Source organism: Ranitomeya variabilis, chromosome 5 (assembly GCF_051348905.1).
Source record: "Ranitomeya variabilis isolate aRanVar5 chromosome 5, aRanVar5.hap1, whole genome shotgun sequence".
In the NCBI taxonomy this organism is placed as follows: Eukaryota; Metazoa; Chordata; class Amphibia; order Anura; family Dendrobatidae; genus Ranitomeya; species Ranitomeya variabilis.
In genome coordinates, this window is record NC_135236.1 from 609,493,785 (window position 1) to 609,517,604 (window position 23,820).

General features: G+C 40.2%; 1 protein-coding gene across 1 annotated transcript in view; it reads left to right on the forward strand.

The window, feature by feature from the left end:
- The window catches only part of FSTL4 (follistatin like 4), a 1,598,383-nt gene that overhangs the window by 1,435,562 nt on the left and 139,001 nt on the right, over nucleotides 1–23,820 (forward strand). The window contains exon 8 of the mRNA XM_077266082.1: nucleotides 20,904–21,024. Coding sequence (XP_077122197.1) covers nucleotides 20,904–21,024 — 121 coding nt within the window. The remainder of the gene's footprint in view (nucleotides 1–20,903; nucleotides 21,025–23,820) is intronic.

A 23,820-nucleotide genomic window follows, 5' to 3' on the forward strand; every position in this document is an offset into this window, starting at 1 on the left:
AGCAGCCGAATTTATGGGATTTTTATTCTATCTCTTCCCTTAAAGAGTTATCAATATTCTAAATTATTATTATAGCGTCATTTATTCCATGGTGCTTCACATGTGAAAAGGTTGTATACATAATAAAATACAAGTACAATAATAATGTAGAAAATGAGTCACCGACTTGTACAAGAGGAGAGAGGACCCTGCACGCAAAGGCTCACAGTCTACAAGGGATGAGTCAGGATATATTAGGAGAGGGCAGAGCTGGTCATACAGCTGTATGGTAGAACAATGGTTACTGCAGACTCTACCCTTGTCGGAAGAGGTAGGTCTTCAGGTTCCTTTTAAAGGTTTCCATGGTAAGCGCAAGTTGGGTATGTTGTGGTATAGAGTTCCAGAGTAGGAGGATGCATGGGAAAAATTGTGTATGCAATTGTGGGAAGAGGAGATAAGAGAGGAGTAGAGAAGGAGATCTTATGAAGAATGGAGGTTACCTGCAGGTAAGTACCGGGAGACAGATGTATTTTGAAGGCAGCTTGTGGATGGCTTTGTATGCCATGGTTAGGGTTTTGATCTGGAGTCATTGCATAATGGGAAGTCAGTGAAGGGATTGAAAGAGAGGAGAGGCTGGGGAATAGCAGGGGGTATAGTTGGATTAGGGCAGTGGAGTTTAGGATAGATTGGAAGAGTGCAAGAGTGTTAGAGAGGAGGCCACAAAGCAAGTTTTCAGTAGTTGAAGAGGGAGATGATGAGGGCATGCACTAGCGTTTTTGCAGATTCTTGGTTAAGGAATGTTTGGATCCGGGAAATATTTGTGAGTTGGAGGAGGTAAGAAATGGGAAGGGTTTGGATATATGTGGCTTGAAGAAGAAATCAGATTCTAGATTTATCCTGAGACTTTTTAGTAGTTAGGTATTAGATTATATGTACCTCAGACTGATTCCACTTAAAAGTACAACTCATCCCACAAAAAATAAGCACCAATACAACCCAGTTTATAAAAATAAAAAAAGGCAATGCTCCTGGATTGTGACAGTGATAAAAATGAGAATATACCAAAAAATTGTAAAAGCGTTAAGAATAAACTAGGAAAAGTTAATAAGAGGTTAACTTATGATTGAGCATTAAATCTGTGTCTAGTAATCCTTTCCAGATGATAATCATTGCTTAAATAAATCTGACTTGTGTTGTCATTAGTGTTGAGCGATACCGTCCGATACTTGAAAGTATCGGTATCGGAAAGTATCGGCCGATACCGGCAAAGTATCGGATCCAATCCGATACCGATACCCGATACCAATACAAGTCAATGGGACTCAAGTATCGGACGGTATTCCTGATGGTTCCCAGGGTCTGAAGGAGAGGAAACTCTCCTTCAGGCCCTGGGAACCATATTAATGTGTAAAATAAAGAATTAAAATAAAAAATATCGCTATACTCACCTGTCCGACGCAGCCGGGACCTCAGCGAGGGAACCGGCAGCGTTGTTTGTTTAAAATTTGCGCTTTTACTTGGTTACGTGAAGTCCCGGCTTGTGATTGGTCAGGGCGGCCATGTTGCCGGGACGCGGACCAATCACAGCAAGCCGTGACGAAATTACGTCACGGCTTGCTGTGATTGGTCCGCGTCCCGGCAACATGGCCGCCATTAACCAATCACAAGCCGTGACGTCACGGGAGGCTGGACATGCGCGTATTTTGAAAAGCGCGCGTCCCGGGTTCGATTAAACTTTAGTCTAAAGCTTGGTTCAGGCACCCGAACTGTACCCAAACTTTAACCAGAACACAAACTCCTTAGAACTCAATAGGCACCTGAACTTTGGTGTTAAATGGTCTCTCTCCTGCGGGAGAAGACCAGTACAGAGTTTAGCACTGGACACTAGGTGTCCATGAGAACTCCAAACTTTATAGTTTGGGTTCTCTTATCTCTACTCATATAGGCTTTATTTGTATCATATGAAATAAATTAATGTTTCAATGAATGCTATATCATACTGCTATTCTCCCCTAGAATAATTGCTTATAATGGAGGTAGTTTGCAATATGGCGTCACATTGTCAACAGTACAGAATTAGATTGGAATGTCATTCATTTTCAAGACAAGTCCATGGCACCTCTCGATCTAAAACCATGCTAGTTATTGTGAATTTCTGGCACAATTGTAGGGACGTTGCAGCCAAATACATTTTTTGCAGTCACATTTGGGATCTGTAATCTGAGGTAGCTCAAAATGAGATCAATAATATAAATGGTGCATGTGTAGTGTTATTGTGGTCTCTTTTATACATGTAATGAGATACATTTGATTTGCATTAAATTAATTTGATGTTAATGAAACTTCCTTATCAATTTTATGCGAACTGCTGAATTTGAAATTCGCTCATCACAAATGGTAAGCTTATGTAGAACAGGAAAAAATATTCATTTTCAGTGTACAATATGGCAGCATAACATTGGCTATGGAACATAAAGTGTGGCAGCTGGCTGATATAAGTGGAAGCGACAGGTGATTAACTCATTTTTACCTAAGATGACAATAAAAAGACAACGAAAATTAAAAGAATTCAGATCTTACCTGCTCAACCGAGAGATAATTACTAATAGTTTACAAGGAGACATCCGGCTCTTTGTACAGAGAATTTAATTAACTATTTATTAAAATTTGGTGTTTCTACAGTAAAATAACCTGTTTAATTACGTGCAAATTATTTCATGACATTAATTATATGGGAAATACGGTGTTGCATTATTTTTTACTTAGAGAAAAGATTCTCTTCTCTGGGGCTTAAGTTCAGCCATGAATTATTAGAGTGAAATGCTAATGAAGATGACATCTTTCTGTCTTTTGAAAATTAATTATTAAAACAGTTATAAGATGTGATTTAAGAGCCCGTGACTCATTTAATTTTTATTATCCTTAAATGAATCACTCCTGGATGGGTTGTAAGCAGATCCAAAATTATTAGATGAGTACATACAAATCTTGTTTTCCAGACACAGAGGACAACATCTTTGGAGCTCATACCTGAATAATTTGGCTATGTCATCATATTCATCATTCATTTGTTTAATCATTAAAGTATCTAAAGTCTATTATACCAGCAGAAGAAATGCATCATCCAGTCGTATTCATAAAATGACATGATGCAGATGAAAATCGTGCTCGAGACTAATGTTTCATAAAGCATGGAAAGATTTGTTTCCAAAAATGAGTTTTTCTAGTGGCAACTGCTTCTGAACCTCTTCTGATGTCAAATTTTGGAAAACTTTTTTTTTTTATTTTTGAAACATGTCCTCGGGCAATTTTGAAGAGGTTTTTTTAGGATTTTGGAATAAGTTTTTATTTTGAAGCATATCATTTTCTTTCTTCTATTTTGACTGTACATAGCATAGTTTTGAACAGATTTTTTCAGCATCCATTTAAGAGAAGTTATATGCACTTTATTTTTTCTCATCAAATGTTTTTCAAAACCCTGTAGGAGAAAAAAAAAACACTTAAAACGCAGAACATTGAAAATAAATAATGTTTTATAATAAAAAATAAATTGGAAGAGTCATTCAGATATTTTTCAATGTAACCTTTAAGGAGTTGCATAATTTCCAAACAGAGACTTGGTGCATCTATCCATAAGACCACAAAAAGCCATACACTCCATAAAGGTGACCTTTATAGAAGGGAGGGCAGGAAAAAGCTTTTACTTGCACAGAATTGTAAGGCTCATTTTGAAAAGACATGTGGGAGGCTCCCCAAATGTATGAAGGAAGGTGCTGAGACCACAATTGAACTTTTTGACCACCAATGTAAATGCAATGTCTGGAGCCAAACCAACACAACTCATCACCCCAAGAACTCCATACGGTGGTGGGAGCAACATGCTGTGTGGATGTTTTTCAGCAGCAGGGACAGGGAAAATGGTCTGAGTCAAGGGGAAGATGTTTATTGCAAAATACAAGGATATTCTTGAGCAAAATCTGTTTCAGTCTGTCAGTGATTTGAAACTTTTATTGAGGTTCACCTTCCTTTCAAGACAATGACCCAAAGCATACTGCTAAAGCAACACTCATGTGATTTAAAAGGAACTGTATAAATGTTTTGGAGCAGCCTAGTCAAAGCCCAGACTGTAATCCAATTGAGAATTTGTGGTCAGACTTGAAGATTGTTGTTCACCAGAGGGAACCATTTAACTTGAAGAAGCTGAAGTAGTTTTGCCTTGAAAAATGGGCAAAAGCCCCAGTGGCTAGATGTGGAAATCTCATAGAGACTTATCCAAAGCGACTTTCAGCTGTAGTTGCCGCAAAAAAAAAGGCAAAAGGGTGTATGGTTATGCACACTGAAGTTTGCAGCTACTTTGCACTATTTATTTTTTGTTTCACAATAAAAAAGAAAAACAAATTTTCACAATTGTATGCATGTTCTTTACATGATACAAACACTCAAAAAAACTGTGAAATTCCAGGTTGTTATAACCTTCATTCAATGTATAATGGCCACTATTGAGCTCTAAATCCACTCCAATCATTTTAACTGTAAAACTGAAGTAAGCCATCACATAGCTCTTTCGACCAAAAACATAAATTGTACCGGTCTCAGAAAATTAAAATAAGTTTTGTTTTTTCAAATGTCTTATTTATTTTTTCACTATTAAAATAATAAAAAAACTTGACAAGTTTAGTTTTGCAATAGTCATACTAACAGGGAGAATCATATCTCTGGGTCATTTTTACACCACAATATAAGCAGTAAAAATAGTTCCCAAAAGAACAATTTCAGAATTGCCTTTTAAAAAAAAAAAATGTCACTACATTTGGAAAATATTTTCCCATTTCCTAGTACAGTATTTGGTAAAATGAATGCTATAATGCAAAACTACAACTCGTTCTGCAAAAAAACCAAGCCCTTATATGTCTATGTGGACAGAAAAATAAAAACGTTATGGTTCTTGGAAGAGGGGAAGAAAAACCCTGAAAGCAGAAATCGGCCATATCATTAAGAGGTTAATAATCCAGCTCGGGACTACAGATGGACATCAGACTTGGCACTACCCCAGAAGTGATAGCTGGGGCAGAGGCAACCCTCTAAACTTTATTCTCTCTGAAACTCTGGAGCATCTATACTGGAAAGCAATTGTACAACCAGGATCTGATTGGCAGTTTGGATGCGTCAATCTGATTACAGATCCCTTTAAATGGAATATGCCAACAATACCATTTATTAGTAATCAGGGACAGAAACTAATTCATATTATTTTGTCTTTTCTATTTTACATTTTTTGATTCAATATTTTTTTCTATATTCTAAACATGAATATTTGGGTTGCCATCTTGACTAAGCTACTGTTAATAGCATTTAATTATCTAGAGAGAAGTCAACATGAAGAAGAAAATCCATTCCATTCATGATATTTAAATTATCTCTTGAATTAAATTTTACATTCCCCATTTAAGTATATGAGACAGTGGGAGCAAATTCTGCATCAAATCTGACTCTTAGGCTGGTGTCACACTTGCAACTGCAATTCACGAAACTCGCGCCTCAATACCCGGAACTTGCACCAGCCTCAGTACCAATCTATTCCAGTCAATGTCAGAAGGAAAGAGTGACCAGAGAACAAATAAGTACTTAGTAATCAGCAAAAAAACTATATAAATAGCAATATTATGGATTGTGCAGTCATCACTGTTTGTTGAGGAGATAATGCTCAGTACAAGAAAGGGCAAGGAAATAATACACAACAAATAGCATATGATTTATTACACATCTTACCACATGTCTAATACTGTTTTGTTTCAAATACTTACATGCATGTCAGCATCTCTCATGTAATTAATAGCTATTACACAAAATCTAGGCATACAAAGGCAACAATTAATCATATATAATGAATATTCCTGTGTCTTGCTGACTCTATCTCCTGCGCTTTTCTTGACATTTTCATATTGTGATGATAAATTAATATCTTTTTAAAACTTTTTATACAATAGTAATAAGGTCAATTTGTTATGCTTTTGTTTGATGATTTCCTTTGTTTCCTTTTTTTACTTTTTGTCAGTCATAAAGAAGACCTGTCCACTCCCCTGACTTGTCATTTGTAAACACGGATATTTTTCAAGAAATAACAATTCTGGGTTATTTGTTCTTCATTGTATTGTATCTCATGTTATGCCTCTGAGAAATGTATGAATACATTGACAACTGGGTGTTACCATCCCCCTTATCAGAGGGGTGGATCACTGCAGACCTAATTAATGCGTTTAGTGTCTCACAGAGAAACTCCCCCTGATAAGGGAAAGATAACACCCAGTTGTCGATGGATTCATAAATTTCTAAGAACTTAATAACTGCAGTAAAAGGCATTTCCCAAAATGTTATTTCATAGCAAATGTAGGTGCTGTAGCAAATTATATATGCTGGGAGAATAATTTTCATACAAGTGCATTTCAGTATTTCATTTTCTGTATGTTATACAGAGCTAAATTAAATCTATTACTTCATTCATGTGTGTATACAAAATATCAATGTGTTTTAAAAGCACAACATGTGCTAATTTCATCCATTTTTCACATTTAAGTTATTAAAGAGTAATTAAATTACAGACTCTAAAGTAGAACTGATGCAGACATACATGCGCTATATAGAACTGTGCGCTAAATGGGATGTGAACGCAACGTGTGTAACAGCAAAGGATCATAAAAATGAAAGTCAAGGTTGAAACTGTGCTTACCTGTGTAGACAGGATGAAATAAATGGAGGCTACTTGCAAGCTATGTGTCAAACCACTGGAATGGGGAATTCTTTTATTGTCTGCAAAAAGTAGTGATCTGTGAAGATCCGAGGTTGTTATGTAAATGCTGCTGCATAGACTGCTGTAGAGTACGGGATAGGTCGGGTAGGTCAGAAGATCATAACGCAGTGTTTTCAGCATTCCAGCCAGTTGTGCTGGTACAAACATATCAGGAAAAAAGGAACATTAAACACGGATCTAAAATTATACAAAATATCAATAGAAAAATACGGGGGCCGAGGGCCCAGTCAGCTCACCAACAGACCACAGGAGCACATGAACCCGTCCTGACCCAGACGTAGCAACAGCTGAAGATGTAAGAAATGTGAAGATTGTTCCAGCTCCTTTCCGATTAAAAATCCTTTATTGATCCATATCCTTAAAAATCATCCCTGCACAAAAGGGAATGTGAACAGCGACAAAAACCTGCTAATAGCTACGCATTTCGATCTAAACGGCCACGGTGGAGATCTTTTAGATCAAAACTCGTAGCTATTAGCAGGTTTTTGTCGCTGCAGGGATGATTTTTAAGGATATGGATCAATAAAGGATTTTTAATCGGAAAGGAGCTGGAACAATCTTCACATTTCTTACATCTAAAATTATATGCGAGAATGATGGCAGACAGAGTTGCGGCCGTGCTACCTCAATTAATCTCCTTAAACCAATCTGGATTTGTAAAAGGAAGAGAGGGGAAAGACAATACATATAAAATCTTACATCTAATGCAATATGCTAAACTAAGAAAAATTCCAATTGCACTAATAAGTATAGATGCTGGGAAGAAAACAAGAAACATTATCACAATTTGGCTTTCTCCATCAACAATATCTGCTATCATGGGAATGTACTCAAGTCCCTCAGCTAGAATTAGACTCAATGGATCTTTGACGGACTCATTTCAGATTTATAATGGTACAAGACAAGGTTGCCCCCTGTCTCCATTATTATTTGTGTTATCTCTTGAACCACTTTTACAAGCCATCCAGCAATGCACTGACATAGCAGGCCTACAGATCCAGGATGCCCACTACAAGACAGCAGCATTTGCAGATGACTTTATGCTAGTAATCTTTAAACCTCTAAAGAGGATTCTGGCCATACTAGATATCCTGGGAAAATATTGCAAATTTTCAAACTTCAAGATAAATTAAACAAAATCTGAATTATTAAATCTAGGCCTGGCAGCACATGTAGTAAATAAGCTCAAATCAACATTTTCATTTCCCTGGCAGCCGAAAAGCTTAAAATATCTGGGCATTCAGTTGTGCACATCTGACAGAGACCTAGATGCGCTAAATCTTAACCAATTATTGAGAAACACAGCTGGATCCCTCCACTCCTGGAAAGATACATATCTGTCGTGGATGGGAAGAAAAAATATACTAAAAAGCTTAATCCTACCAAAATTTCTTTATATTTTTAATATGCTCCCAATTCAAATCCCTTCCTCCTTCCTAGCTAAGGTGCATTCTCTATTTTTCAATTACATTTGGCAAAAAAGCAAACCGCGAATCAGCTCAAAAACCCTTACTTTACCAAAAGATATGGGAGGGATGGGTGCTCCAGATATTGTAAAATATTACCAAGCAGCAGACATCCCAAGAACAATCAGCTGGATCAGAAACCCCGAAGGCAAACAATGGTAAAATATAGAAGAAGGAATGTCACCTCTCCCCCTGCGTTCCATATTACTTGGACAAAATGATGATCCAATCTTAACAAAAATACAAAATATTCATACTTTAAACACAATTAAAATATGGAAAAAATGTTGCCACAGATTAGCTACTCCTATATCCCCCTTGACTAAAATCACAGATTTACTATAATCCCTTCCTAAATGAGCTGCACAAATTCCGTTAGAACTCAAATTTGAGGATGGTGCACTTCTATCATTGAAGGAACTACACAAAATTCCAGGCCTCTCAGGCCGAACATTTCTACAGCACAGAAAACTCTCCCACATTTCAAGTCAACTTAACCACTCGGTCGATTTTAATAGACCATTAACCTCTTTTGAAATGTTATGTGCCAGGTTGAGGTGTCCTACCAAGATTCTATCAACTATATACCAGTCTTTACTTAAAATAGACACAAGATTGAAGCGAGCTTGTTTGACCAGATGGGAAAAAGACTTCAGCTATTCCTTTACTGATTCACAAATCAAACATATTTACAGAAACTCACATGGTCACTCAAAATGTGTGCGAATCCAAGAAAATTCTTTTAAAATCATCACTAGATGGTACATTACACCCAAACAGATTCAAAGATGGCATCACGCTACATCCACAAATTGTTGGAGATGTGGTACTGAAGAAGGTAGCTACATACATATATGGTGGTCCTGCCCGACGCTCGCCCCCTTCTGGAGCGAGGTAAATTCTATCATACATAAGCTATTAAATAAACTTAAAATATTTAATTTATTATAGCAGCGGGGAAATCCTTGATCCCGATACACTGGAACTCCAAGACATCACTCACTGCTAATCAACTACGTGTCAAAATCGAACAATTATATCACATTGATGAATTAGCTGCAAGAGTCAATCACAATATAGATAACTTCAACCACATCTGGAAGCCCTGGACCCACTATAGAACACAACAAACATTTCATTCAGCAATAATGCCATGAATTGATAACCTATCACCCCAAGGTGCTACTCATCCCCCCACTGACCCCCCTATTCAGTTTTCCCCACCTCTTCTCTCTCTCCCCCAACACTTAAGCTCTCCTGTCCCTTTCTCTTACCTTTCACTTTAATTATATACCTAGAGAAGATATTTCCTTAGTTGATGAAAGGTGACTGTATAACTCTGATATCAATGGTACTGAAGATAAGAGAAACAATCAGAGCTCTTGTAACAGATATACGCTTAAAGTTTAAACTATGTTATAGTCACTTTCGCTGAAATTGATTGTTATGCATAAAATTTTCAATAAAAAGATCATTGAAAGGAAAAAAGGAACTGTCTCTTGCAGCAAATGTGATGTCACTTGCAAGAGGATTGCCAGTGGCTAAAGTTGAAAGAGGATGTTACCTCTGAAATGCATAGTTTCGAATTGCAACTTGGTTTTGGCCCACAAGTAATCCCATAGCAGGTAACATCATATATTTGCTGCAAGTAGCAGTTTCTTTTTTCCCTGAAGTGTTTGTTCTAGCGCTACTTTAGAAGGGAAGTGTCCCAGGTTGTACATATACAGGGAGGGCCATGTATATGGATACACCTAAATAAAATGGGAATGGTTGGTGATATCAACTTCTTGTTTGTGGCACATTGGTATATGGGAGGGGGGAAACTTTTCAAGATGTGTGGTGATCATGGTGGCCATTTTGCATCCAACTTTATTTTTTCCATTGGAAGAGGGTCATGTGACACATCAAACTTATTGAGAATTTCACAAGAAAAACAATGTGCGCTTGTTTTTAACGTAACTTTATTCTTTCATGAGTTATTTACAAGTTTCTATTTGTTTACAGCCATTGACATGTTGCAGAGGTTAACACGTGAGCAGTGGATAAAAATTGTGTTGATGTCTGGTGAACGCAGTACCCGGGTCATTGCAACAGATTTAAATGCACGACACCCTTCACAAGAAAACTGTCACCATTCCCATGTTATTTAGGTGTATCCATATCAATGGCCCACCCAAAAACGTTTGCCTCATCACTGAACATAGTTCTGTGTAAACTGAGGGTCCTGTTCCAATTTTTTTGCCCATTCTGCAAATTCAGTGCACCAATTTGGCCCATCCTAGTTGAAATGCTGCAGCAGCTGGATTTTGCAAGGGTGCCATTTGTTCGACTGATGCGAGATGAGGCAGCATGGTGGCTCAGTGGTTAGCACTGCAGCATTGCAGCACTGGGGTCCTGATTTCAAATCCCACCAAGGACAACATCTGCAAGGAGTTTGTATTTTCTCCTCATGTTTACGTGGGTTTCCTCCCACATTCCAAAAGACATACTGATAGGAAATTTAGATGGTGAGCCTCATCGGGGACAGCGATGATAATGTGTGCAAATTGTAAAGCGCTGCGGAATATGTTAGCGCTATATAAAAATAAAGATTATTATTATCCCCCCTTTTTCCCATTCTGTAAATAACAAAAAAATCTAAAATAAATATAGCAAACATATTTTGAAAACTTCCAAAATTGGAAAATATTTATTTAAAATAAATTATATCATTTATCCTGGACTGTAAATTTCGCCAACAAAATTTCCCCATTGAGTACTTAACCAAAAATTATTGAAAAGTTGTTTGTAGCCCCAAAATGTTTTAAGAAAAATTGTAGCTTCCCCACACAAAAACACAAGCTCTCATTCAGTCCTGATGAAGAAAAAAAAGTTATGGTTCTCCAATTATGGTCAAGCAAATTTTTATTCTTTTAAACGGTTTTATATTATTTTAGTTAAACGTATGGTAAAACTACAGCTCTGGCAAAAATTAAGAGACCACCACATCAAAACCCTGTCATGGGCAGCCCAATCTCCAGACCTGAACCCCATTGAAAACCTCTGGAATATAATCAAGAGGATGATGGATAGCCACAAGCCATCAAACAAAGAAGAACTGCTTTCATTTTTGCGCCAGAAGCAGTGTGAAAGAATGGTGGAAAGCATGCCAAGACGCATGAAAGCTGTGATTAAAAATTATGGTTATTCTACAAAATATTGATTTCTGAACTCTTCCTGAGTTAAAACATTAGTATTGTTGTTTCTAAGTGATTATGAACTTGTTTTCTTTGCATTATTTGAGGTCTGAAAGCACTGTTTTTTTATTTTTACCATTTCTCCTTTTCAGAAAAAATACAAAATTTACTGCTTGGAATTTTGGACACATATTGTCAGAAGTTTATAGAATAAATGAACAATTTACATTTTACTCAAAAATATACCTATAAAGAGAAAAATCAGACAAACTGAACATTTTGCAGTGATCTCTTAATTTTTGCCAGAGCTGTATATAAATTTGCTATTACCATGGTCATACCAATCTGTATGTCATTTTAACTCACAATGAACATAGGGCTGGACTGGGACAAAAAAGCAGCCCTGCCACACAAACCTCACCAGCCCACATACTATAACACTCCCCCCACACGCGGTCAGTGGATTTTTGCTATATTTTGTCGTGCCCTTCAACACTCATCTTAAAGGCGTTATTTGAAGTGCCATGTCTGAATGCCACTGCAGTGCGCATGATCAACCTCTTCTTTAGAGCGCCGATTCTCCTGTTCATGGGGGTCCCAGCCTGTCGGACCACAGTGACTACATAGGTCTCAGAATAGGATATTACGTTGCATAATCCATTTAAATGAGTTTTACAATATATACACCATATTTTTTGGACTGTAAGAAGCACCAAGGTTTTAGAGGAGGAAATTAGAGGAAAAAAAACTGAAGCAAAAAATGTGGTCAATTCTGTACTTAATATCCCCTATCCTGGTAAATATGGTCCCCTCATCCACATCCTGACACAAATAGCCCCTCATTTCTATCCTGGTATGCATGGCCCTCATCCCCATCATGGAATGCATGCCTCCGCATCCCCATCATGGTATGCATGCCTCCTCATCCCTGGCCTGGTATGCATGGCCTCCTCATCCCTATACAGGCAGGAATGATTGCCCTCATCAATATACTGGTATGCAGGGTCCCCATCTCATCCTAGTATGCATGGCCCCATCCCTATCCAGGTATGCAGGGCCCCATCTCGTCCTAGTATGCATGGCTCCTAATCCATATCCTTGTAGGAATGGTCCACCTCATCCTTATCCTGGCAGGAATGATCACCCTCTTCCCTATACTGGTATGCCAGGTCCCCATCTCATCCAAGTATGCATGGCTCCATCCTAGTCCTGGTATGCATGGTCCCATCCTTATCCTGATATGATTGGTCCCATCCTTTTCTAATCCTGGTATGCATGCCCCCATCAGAAAAAAAATTAAAAAACAAACCATTACACTTACCCTCCCAGTGCTCCCTCGCAGCATCTTGTTCTGATGCCAGCAGCTGCTTTATGCTTGTAAGCAGTGCATAGCAGGGACGTCATGCACTGCTTTCAAGCCGAAGGGCAGCTGCCAGAATACTCAGTGCTCTCTGCATGCTGGGACTGTTCATCTCAGAGAGCAGTGAGTATTCATTGCCCTTCAGTAGTGTGCATAGTCTCAGCTGGAGCCTTACTGCTGCTTCCATTGGTCACGTGTGCTGATACTTGAGAAATGAATGTTCTGAATAGGAAGGCTCCAGCTGACACTGCAAGCTACTGAAGACCAATGAATACTCACTGCTTTGCACGCAAACAGTCCCTGCATGCGGAGCACTGAGTATTCCGGCAGCTGCCCTTCGGCTTGCAAGCAGCACTATTATGATCCGGTGACCTTGGAGCCGCATGAGACTTTCTCAGGAGTAGGTGGAACCTATACTGACCGCAATCCCTAAACTGACACCGCAACTAGAAGTAGCCGTGGGATGTACCTAACAATCCTAGACACCTCGACACAGCCGGAGGACTAAATACCCCTATAGAAGGAAATGGGAATCCTATCTTGCCTCAGAGCAGAACCCCAAAGGATAGACAGCCCCCCACAAATATTGACTGTGAGTATTAGAGGAAAGACACACGCAGGCAGAAAACAGGGTTTAGCAAAAGAGGCCACTCTAGCTAAACGGGAAAGGATAGGACAGAATGCTAAGAGGTCAGTAATAAAACCCTGAAAATATCCACAGCAGATAATACAAAAATTCCACCATCTAACTAAAGACATGGAACGTATATCTGCATCTCCTGAGAATCCAACTTGACTGGAAAAATCCTGGCACAGTCTAAGCTGGACAAGAAAAAACAATGAATAGCACTGATCTGTAAAGCACACCGCATGTGGGCTGCAGAAACAAAAACCAGACACTTATCTTTGCTGAATTGGCAGCAGGGCAGGAGGAACCAGACTGAGATCCAAACCTTCCAAGAACAATGGACAACTGGCAAGGACTAATGAATCCTGCAACCTTAAATACCCCAGTCAGCACTGCAATCAGCAGGGACACCTGCCCAGGATTGCAACCCAGGGACAACTGTATTACCACCAACAAACACCGGAGGGAACCCAAGAGCAGAATTCACAACACAGCGCATGACATCCCTGCCATGCACTGCTTACAAGCATAAAGCAGTTGCTGGCAATGAAGCATGATGCTGTGCCTGAGTGCCGGGAAGTTAAGTGTAATGGTTTTTAAAAAAAATATTTTCTGATGGTGCCAAGCATACCTGGATAAGGAAAGGATGGGAGTAATCATATCAGGATAGGAATGGGGCCATGCATACCAGGATGGGGGTAGGGGCCAATCATACCAGAATAAGGATTGGACCAATCATACGAGGACCGTGATGGGGGTCAATCATACCAGGATGCTAAAAATAAATTCTTTGCCCTCCACGCCCATAGGGGTGGAATGCAGTGAAAATTCATTTCTCTTTAGCAGTGGGCACAGGAGTTAGCCGCAGCCACTGGCTCCTGCCTCTGTGACCCACTGGTCTGCCGATGCCGCTCCCCCACCTCCCCACCACCCCACCACAGCCAGAGCCGGTACATCCGGACTATAAGACTCCATTTTCCACCACATTTTGGGAGGAAAAAAGGGAGACTTATAGTCTGAAAAATATGGTATTTTTATTTTCCCATAGTATTCCTGAAAATAATAAACCAATATTAAAGGGACACTGTCACCTGAATTTGGGGGGAACAATTTTCAGCCATAGGGGCGGGGTTTTCGGGTGTTTGATTCACCCTTTCCTTACCCGCTGGCTGCATGCTGGCTGCAATATTGGATTGAAGTTCATTCTCTGTCCTCCGTAGTACATGCCTGCACAAGGGCATTCAGGTGACAGAGTCCCTTTAAACCTCCCAAAGACCAATGTCGCCTCTCCAACAACAAGACAGGAGTGGTACTGTGCACTGTATAAATACAGGACAGGAAAAGTGGTACTGAGCAGTATATATACAGGACAAGAGGAGTGGTACTGTGCAGTGTATGTATACAGGACAGGCAGATGGTACTGACCAGCAGGTCTGTCACTAGGAATTTTGGGGCCCCATACTGGCAAAATTTTCTGGCCCCTTTGAGATTCTGCCCAGGCTTCACCCCAGCTCCGCTTCCACCCTTCGAACCTTCCACAGTCCCACCGCTCACTCTTGTAAAAACTCAACTTCTCCACCACGTCCTCATCAATCAGATATTGATAGTTCCCATCAAACACCAGATCACATACATAGCCAGCAGCTTTTGTTCTGGCCAAAATAATTTTTAAGCCGCCACCACGAAACGGTAGACTTTTTTGGCTGGACTCTACTGTACTCTAACCTATTAAATATAAATATATTTTTATGTATTTTTCTTTAAGGGAATGAGTGACATACATTTTTTAAATTACCATTAATACAACACACAAGGGAAAAATATAATCACACCATGACCAGACCACATATTACCATCACATAGTGACCTATATTAACACATACAAGGGACAAATGCCATCACACCATGACCAGACCATATATTTCCACCACATATTGACCAAATAATACCACATGCAAGGAGTAAATACCATCACACTATGACCAGACCACATATTACCACCATATAGTGACTGAATACTACACTACTGATCATTAATTAAAAAAAACACAATACTAAGTGACATTATACACAGGAACTTTGTATTTACTGTCAGGTAATACAGTGATCACCAGTGACATTATACACAGATGCTCTGTACATAGTATACAGTATCAGTGTACAGTGATAACCTGTGACATTATATACAGGAGCTCTATATATAGTGTATAGTGTACAAGTAATACAGTGATGAACAGTGACACTATACACGGGAGCTCTGTATATAGTGTGCAGGTAATACCGTGATCACCAGTAACATTATACACAGGACTTCTGTATACAGTGTCAGTGTACAGATAATATAGTGATCACTGGTGACATTATACACAGGAGCCCTGTACAGAGTATACAGTAACACACTGACTCACCAGTGATATCTGTAGCTGAAGTCCTTCATCTTTGCTTTTCTATTTCATGGAGCACAGACCACCATTACTTCTACCAGCCAGGACTCATCTCTGCATAAAATACCACAGTTACCTAGAGCATGGCTTCCAGAGCACATTCCCCTCTTGTTTCCCTTTCTTCTACAGTACACATCTGAATACAGATATGCACCCACCATTAATACATAATTGGTTATTATGTAACCCGCCATTCCAAATATAAATTATATTCTGCCACTGAGCCCCTTAAAGCTATACATAGCCAATTTCCCCACTTAATAAATATATAAAATAATTAGCACCTGTACTCTTTTCCCCAATTAATTACCAGTCACTGCATACTCAACACCCCCAAATATGTACCTCCCACTCCCGTAACTCATTATATTTACAAGCCCCTTTCACCCCAATTCATTGTCATGTCTTCTCACTCCCACCCTCTATTCATTATCAACAGCTCTACCTCCACATTCAATACATCATTTACTCCCCCACCCTCAAAATTCATTATTTGCTCTCTCCCCTGATCATCATTTGCTCTCCCCACTCCCCACCTTCAATTCAATTGCTGTCTCTTCCCCCACTCTCAATTCATCATTTGCATTCTCCCAACCCCTCCCCTCACTTCATCATGTGCAGTCCCCTTCAGCCCACTTCATCATGTGCAGTCCTCTTCCCCCCACTTCATCATTTTCAGTCTCCTTTACCCTCATGTCATCCTTTGTAGTTACTTTTATCCACTTACTTCATGTGCAGTCCCTCTTTAACTCCCTCCCCACATCATCATGCGCAGTCCCCCTTTAACTCCCTCTCCACACCATCATGTGCAGTCTCCCTTTAACCCCCCTCCCCACATCATCATGTGCAGTCCCCCTTTAAACCCCCTCCCCACATCATCATGTGTAGTCCCCTTTTAACCCCCCACATCATCATGTGCAGTCCCCCTTTAACCCCCCTCTCCACATCATCATGTGCAGTCCCCCTTTAACCCCCCACATCATCATGTTCACACTGCACCCAGGGTTGGAGCTGCTGGTGGCATCATCCATGACATATCCCTGTCCCTGCATCTAGTAAAGTTTTCCTAAATTTTCTGGGAGTGCGGTAGCTGGGAGCAGACTCACCTGGTGCTGGCTGCTGACATTGGGCTGGCAAGACTCTCGACTCTCACCTTGCAGCATAGTGATGTGCAGTGCGAGCAGCACAAGTCCCAGCAGCAGCATGAGCTCCACTGCCATCCTCTTGATGCGTTCAGCTTTCAGTGCCTTCTCGCTTGGGCTGGTTGCACCACTGTTCTCTGGGACCAGGGGGGCCGGCTGGGTGGAGGAGCCACTGCCAGCACTGCCGCCACCACGACAGCGGTAGCACTTGGCAGCAACTGTGGGACAGGAAGGAACAAACCCCCAGGGAAAGCTTCAGGAGAGGGAGGCAATGGCGGGCTTTTCAAACTTCTGCACAGGCCCTGGCGTGCGCTCTCCTGCTTCTCTGAACTGATGAGGGTTGCGCTCATGATCTGATGTGGGCCACCACGGCCCAGGTCAGCGCATGCACCAAGAGAGTACGGGCACACCAGGGCCTGTGCAGAATATCTAAAGGGCCGGCGGCTAATTTTGAAGTTCAGAGCCGCCGGCCCAGCGGACATCTACTTGCCTGGGCAGATAATCAATCCGGGCCTGAATGAACATCATAAAACTTATAGTCATTGCAGAATTGCATTTTTCTTTATTTCACAGTATAAAGTTTCTTTTTTTTACTGCTTTTCAGTACATGACATTTTAAATGAAATGACAGATATCAATAGCGACTCTTCAAAAATGGAAAAAAAAATGTAAGAAAGCAAAAAAAATTAAAACTACTCACAGTGAGAATTAGATCTTAAAGTGGCTACTGTCGTTCCGTTAAAATCTGTCTAATCTCTTTCAATGCTCATTGATTAAAAATGTCTGTATAAGAAAACTTTAGAAAATGACCTGACGTTAATAGTTTATTTCTGCAAGAGCATGCAGATAGTTAAAGCAAGATAATTTGCAGAAACAGGAAAATGTAATTTTAGCTAATGTCTATGGCCGGTTTCAGCCTATGCACAATGATCCTGCTTGTACGAGTAATCACTATGTGAAATTGGGCAAAATAATTGGAGTCAATCATTACCTGACCCATTTATTCCAAGCCAATCACTGTCATCATTGCTGTCATCACATTTACACAGCAGTCAGATTACAAAATCCAAATAGCTGAACTACTCTTCTATAACTAAAGCTGCATTGTCCTGTAGGAATTGTCATAGAAGCATAAATAGCCAGACCAATGACTCAACAATAACTTATTTTGGCTTCTATCTTGGTATAGTCAAAATGTGGATATTCAAAGGCAGCCTAAAAAACATGCACATGGCAGAGCCAAGCGCAGATGGTGGCGTACAAAGCATTCAGAGTCCCTACTACGATGCCTTAGGTGTTCAATGTGCCACCAGAAGGGGTTCAGTGGAGCGCTAATTACAGATTTATTCTCTATGTCCTGAGAGGAGAATAGCTCCTCAATAAAGAAACTTATGGAGAATGCGTTTTTTATAGAATTTATTTAAACTGTAAACATTATGGTACAACAGGGTCCCAAAGAAAATTATGGGTGCCATATGTTAGGTGTCAAGTTCCCACCGCTGCACAGGGGGAATCTCAAACCATCTCCACTGTGGTCTCCCATTCTTCTCCAGCCGCAGTGGAGCCTGCTCAGCAGAGACATCGGTCCCAGCATCTGGCTCAAGCTGATACTGTGTGGCTGGTTACTGCTGTCCTTCCAGGCTCAGCCATTGTAACGAGTACTGATCAGCGGCGAGCGGGCATCCCTGCTTTTCTTCTTCTGAGCATGCCCAAGGAACGACCTCTCATTGGAGGTCGGGGGTCACATGCTCAGGTAATGTAGCAGCTCCTATTGGACCACTAGGAAGGTCCCGGAGAGCTTACGCTATAAAAGGTTTGCATGGCCACACGGCCATGCGCTAGTGTAAACTTATTATCGTGTGTGTGTGGATGTATGCCTGTAGATGGATGAAAGCTCCGAATGATTCCCATCCCTAGTGTTGGTGACTGTTTGCGCCTGACAGTGCTATCCCGCACAGCTAGCACACGATACAGCATCTGTTAGCAGTGACCGCCCATGCGGCGCCGTGCGCCAATAGAGAGCTTTCCTGGCCCAAGTCTGGGTGGTTAGTGGCATCTGCTAGAGCAGCACTGCATGCACTCTTGTGCAGTAAATTTTTAGTTCTATTAATCTCTGACCCCAGTAGCGGTGTCGAGCGCAAGAGGTCTAGAGGAACTCTTTCCCTGAGTCTTGGGACAGAGTTCTGTGACTCTTTGCTTGCACTCTTTGTGCGGTACCACGGCCCTGTGAAGCAACAGGGTTCGTTTCCTACATACCAGGTGAAGCTAGCCCATGTGTGTATCCACATTATACCGCCATATAGTCCGTCATTACTCATCAGCAGGTTCCATCTCTGCACGGTGGACCCCGGGCTGCGAACGCACCTTATACTATCATTATAATTATTTGGTGCATTCTGCTAGCCATAACACCATATTCCAATGCAGCATTTTTATAGATCTGTCATAATTTTGTGTTCATCAGCCCTTGGTATCACTACAATAGTTCATATTATGGTATTATGGGGGATTCAGAAGTCAATTAATGGTGGAGTGACCTAAATTTTAGCCTAGCACCACTACTCAGGAAAAGTGTAAACCATAAAAAGTATTTGGATTAAATTTGATGAGAAGGCCATTAGACTGTTACAAACACTGCAGAAAATGGACGGCTTCATAGCGTGACTGTAATTCTCCTTTCGTAAGCCACTGGTCAGCCACAGGTCAGTTGAAGAATTTAGTTTGGTCAGCAATTATTTAAGCCATTTTTCCTTACAGAATTTCTTTAAAATCAACTGTTATTGACATTTCAAGGCTGAATTTAAGAAACACCACTTCAAAGTATGCTTCATGGCTGACGATGATGTATTGCTATGAATAGCGAATGTTTGCTCTTCTGCATGTTGGCAGTAAATAGCTTCTCTGCTGAAAATATATTTTCTTTTCTTAGATGTATGATATTAATGTATGTAAAGTAAATTCAAATGGATTTAATGTCATGATTTTGCTTTATGTCATAAAACAAGCAAATCAATGTGTGACTACACCCTAACAGTGGATCGCGAGACTGGTAAATTCTTTTAATCCTCCGACTAACCAAAATGGTTTTGTGTTGCTTTGGCTTCGGAGAGTATGGACTTGTAGCTGTAATATATGGCTCTTACATTCAGCTGACAGATGTGAATAGAAATTTGGTAACTGCAATCTTGGTAATCAAGATTTTAATAGTGAGACTTTGCTGCAAAGCAAAGTGAAAAAGTTTGTGTTTGGGGGAGTATTATACCATTTTTAGTTTGTTCCTTGGGCCTAAATTTCCCAATTTTAGCCACGGAATTCTTGACAAGTATGGATCTTCTGACTACTTCTAAAAGGTCTAAAGAAAACGAATGCTAGTTGATAAGGACTTTGCACTGTTATTTCATATATGCTACATGTTAAAAGGGTTTTCCACTACTTGGACAATCACTATTTTCTCCCCTTATAAAATAATAACATCTATACTCGCCTTCGGTTCCAGCACCGTTCCAATGCTGTCGGTGCTGGCTCTCCCAGGACTTGTGTGACATAACAATCCCTGTGACCAAACAGTGGTCACTTCACTGTCCCGTCCTTCAGATGTAGCTGACATCCAGAGAAAGTGACAGCAATAGCTGTTCTCTCACTTCCTCAGAATGTCTGATTTGTCCGAAGGAGGGGATGGTGAACCTGCCGCTGACTGGCCACAGGGACGCTGTTATGTCATTCAAGCCCCAGAAAGCCAGTGCAGACACCACCGCAATGGCACCGGCACCTGAGGTGACTATAGGTATTACTATGTTAAGGGGTAAGAAGTGGATGTCTGAGTAGTAGATAACCAATTTCATTATTATAGCTTGGAAAAGATTTTGATTAATTTACACTTTATTAATTTGTTTTTTTCAGGACTTTGGGGAAGACAATTCACTGTACATCACCAAGGTAACAACAATTCATATGGGCAATTACACATGCCATGCTTATGGCTACGATGATCTCTACCAGACCCACATCCTTCAGGTGAATGGTTAGTAAATGGCACGTACGACAATTCACAAATACCGCTGTTAAGATATTGCAAATGTTAGATGAAAGTTAGAACTGATCAAAATATATTCTTTTAGCCAATTATATGTAAAATTACCATTTGTGTCAAAGGTATGTACATTATATTTGGAAAAAGTTAGGTATGCCTACATACAATGCCTACCGAAGTTTCTATTCAAAATGCATAGACATTAATGTGAAAATGGTGCCCCATGGCAGCTAAAACTGCTTCACTCCTTTAGGAGATTATAAGATTTTGAAGGTGTCTGTGGAAATTTTTGGCCTATTCATCCAGAAATGCATTTGTGAGGTCAGACATTAATTTTGGGAAAATGACATGGTTTACAATCTCAGTTTCAGTATGTTTTAAAGGGTTTGATGGGCTTAAGGCCATGGCTCTGTGCTGAACAGTCAAGTTTTGGCCCAACTCACCCAATCGCGACTTTATAGTTCTTGCTTTGTGCACTGAGGCACAGTCATGCTGGAGCTGAAAAGGGGCTTTCCCCAAACTGCTGCCACAAAGTTGGAGGCTACAATTATCCAAAATGTCTTGGTTTGCTGAAACATTAACATTCCCCTTTAGTCGAACTGAGGGACCTACATAAACACTTAAAAAAGCCTATAACATAGTCCCTCCTCCACCAAACTTTAATGTTGGCACAACTCAGTCAGGCAAGTAACATTGTTCTGGCATTCCTCCATTCCAGACTCTTCCATCAACCTGCTAGGTAGAATAGTAAGAAACATCAACCACAGGAAATGTTTCAATTGCTCAAAAGTCTAGAGACGGCAGGCTTTACACCACTCCATATAGCACTTGGCATTGTGCTTGGTAATGTAAGGCTTGCATGCAGCTACTTTGAGCTCCTGAATCCTGAATTTAATGATGTATAAGTGTGTCACATTATTTTTGTCCACATAATGTCCATCTGTAATGTCTACATGAATACATCAAGATAATATGCTAAGACCCAACTTTTAAAGGACCCAACAACTATCCTGTGGTTTTCTGTTTATATTGGTAATATATAAAATGTGATTCTTGCAACATGATTTCTAAACATTTGTTCCCTGCAAACAACACAACAAAAACACACGGATTTGAGCAAGTTTAGATGCAAGTGATTTTTCTAAAATTGGGAATCAGATATTAACAAATATTCAGGTTCCGTCACATTCTTCCTATGATTATAATGTTATATATACAGTAGGTGTTGACTCATTTTCAAGAGCAGGAAACCATATGAAATTGGATTTTTAATCATATTATTGCCTGAAACATAATCTGAGAGGAAAGCAATATGTCATAAAAGACACAGATTTGAGTTTATAAGCGTCACAGTAATAAAACCAGGTAGCCTTGTCATGATAATCATTGAACTTTAAGATGGTATTTACATAAAAACTTCCATCATAAATCATATATGCAAGTCTCTTACAGATAATGAAGTCATTTCTAAATGAGAAAGCGGCTTATTTAATGAATGACTATAAACACATCAGCATGGATTTATGTCCTGGAAGCCTAGCCTTTATCACATGTCTGGTGTGATGATAAGGCAATCCCCTTCTAGCAATGCCCTTTTCATACATGAAAAATAGTGAATTTAAAAGGCTATTGTGCTTTTTCACTGGAAATATCATGAAAGTTAGAAATCCCAATTATAGAAAGGAATAAAATAGCAATGAAATATATTTTGTGAACGGAACAGGAAAGCATATTGCAGACAGGGAGGGTATGAGCAGATTGCTGTATTATAGAAGAGAAAAAGTTTAATAAGATGATTCACTGCACTGGTTTTAGCTTCTGCTTACAGTGGAGGTGATCAGTAGTATAAATCCCCTTATTGATCAGTAAAATATATGAAAATGCCTTGGCATCCTACTATTTGTGGTTGTTTTACCACTGGCTGTGCCAGCTAATACTGTAAGTATGGATAAAGTCATAGCTAGCGCACCTCTTCCTCTAGTGACAGCTACTTGCTCTTACACACATCACAACCAGTTGCGCTAGCCAATAACTGCAGATAAAGTCATAGCTAGTGCACCTCTACCTCTAGTGATAGCTACTTACTCCTACACACATCACCACTGGCTGCGCCAGCTAATAACTGCAGATAAAGTCATAGCTAGCGCACCTCTACCTCTAGACCTCTAGTGATAGCTACTTACTCCTACACACATCACCACCGGCTGCGCCTCCTAATAACTGCAGATAATGTCATAGCTAGCGCACCTCTACCTCCAGTGATAGCAACTTACTCCTACGCACATCACCACCGGCTGCGCCTCCTAATAACTGCAGATAAAGTCATAGCTAGTGCACCTCTACCTCTAGTGATAGCTACTTACTCCTACACACATCACCACCGGCTGCGCCACCTAATAACTGCAGATAAAGTCACAGCTAGCGCACCTCTACCTCTAGTGATAGCTACTTACTCCTACACACATCACCACTGGAGCTAATAACTGCAGATAAAGTCATAGCTAGCGCACCTCTACCTCTAGTGATAGCTACTTACTCCTAGACATATCACCACCGGTTGTGCCAGTCAATAACTGCAGACAAAGTCATAGCTAGCACACCTCTACCTCTACTGATAGCTACTTACTCCTACACACATCACCACTGGCTGCGCCAGCTAATAACTGCAGATAATGTCATAGCTAGTGCACCTCTACCTCTAGTGATAGCTACATACTCCTACACACATCAACACCAGTTGCGCCAGCCAACAACTGCAGATAAAGTCTTAGCTAGTGCACCTCTACC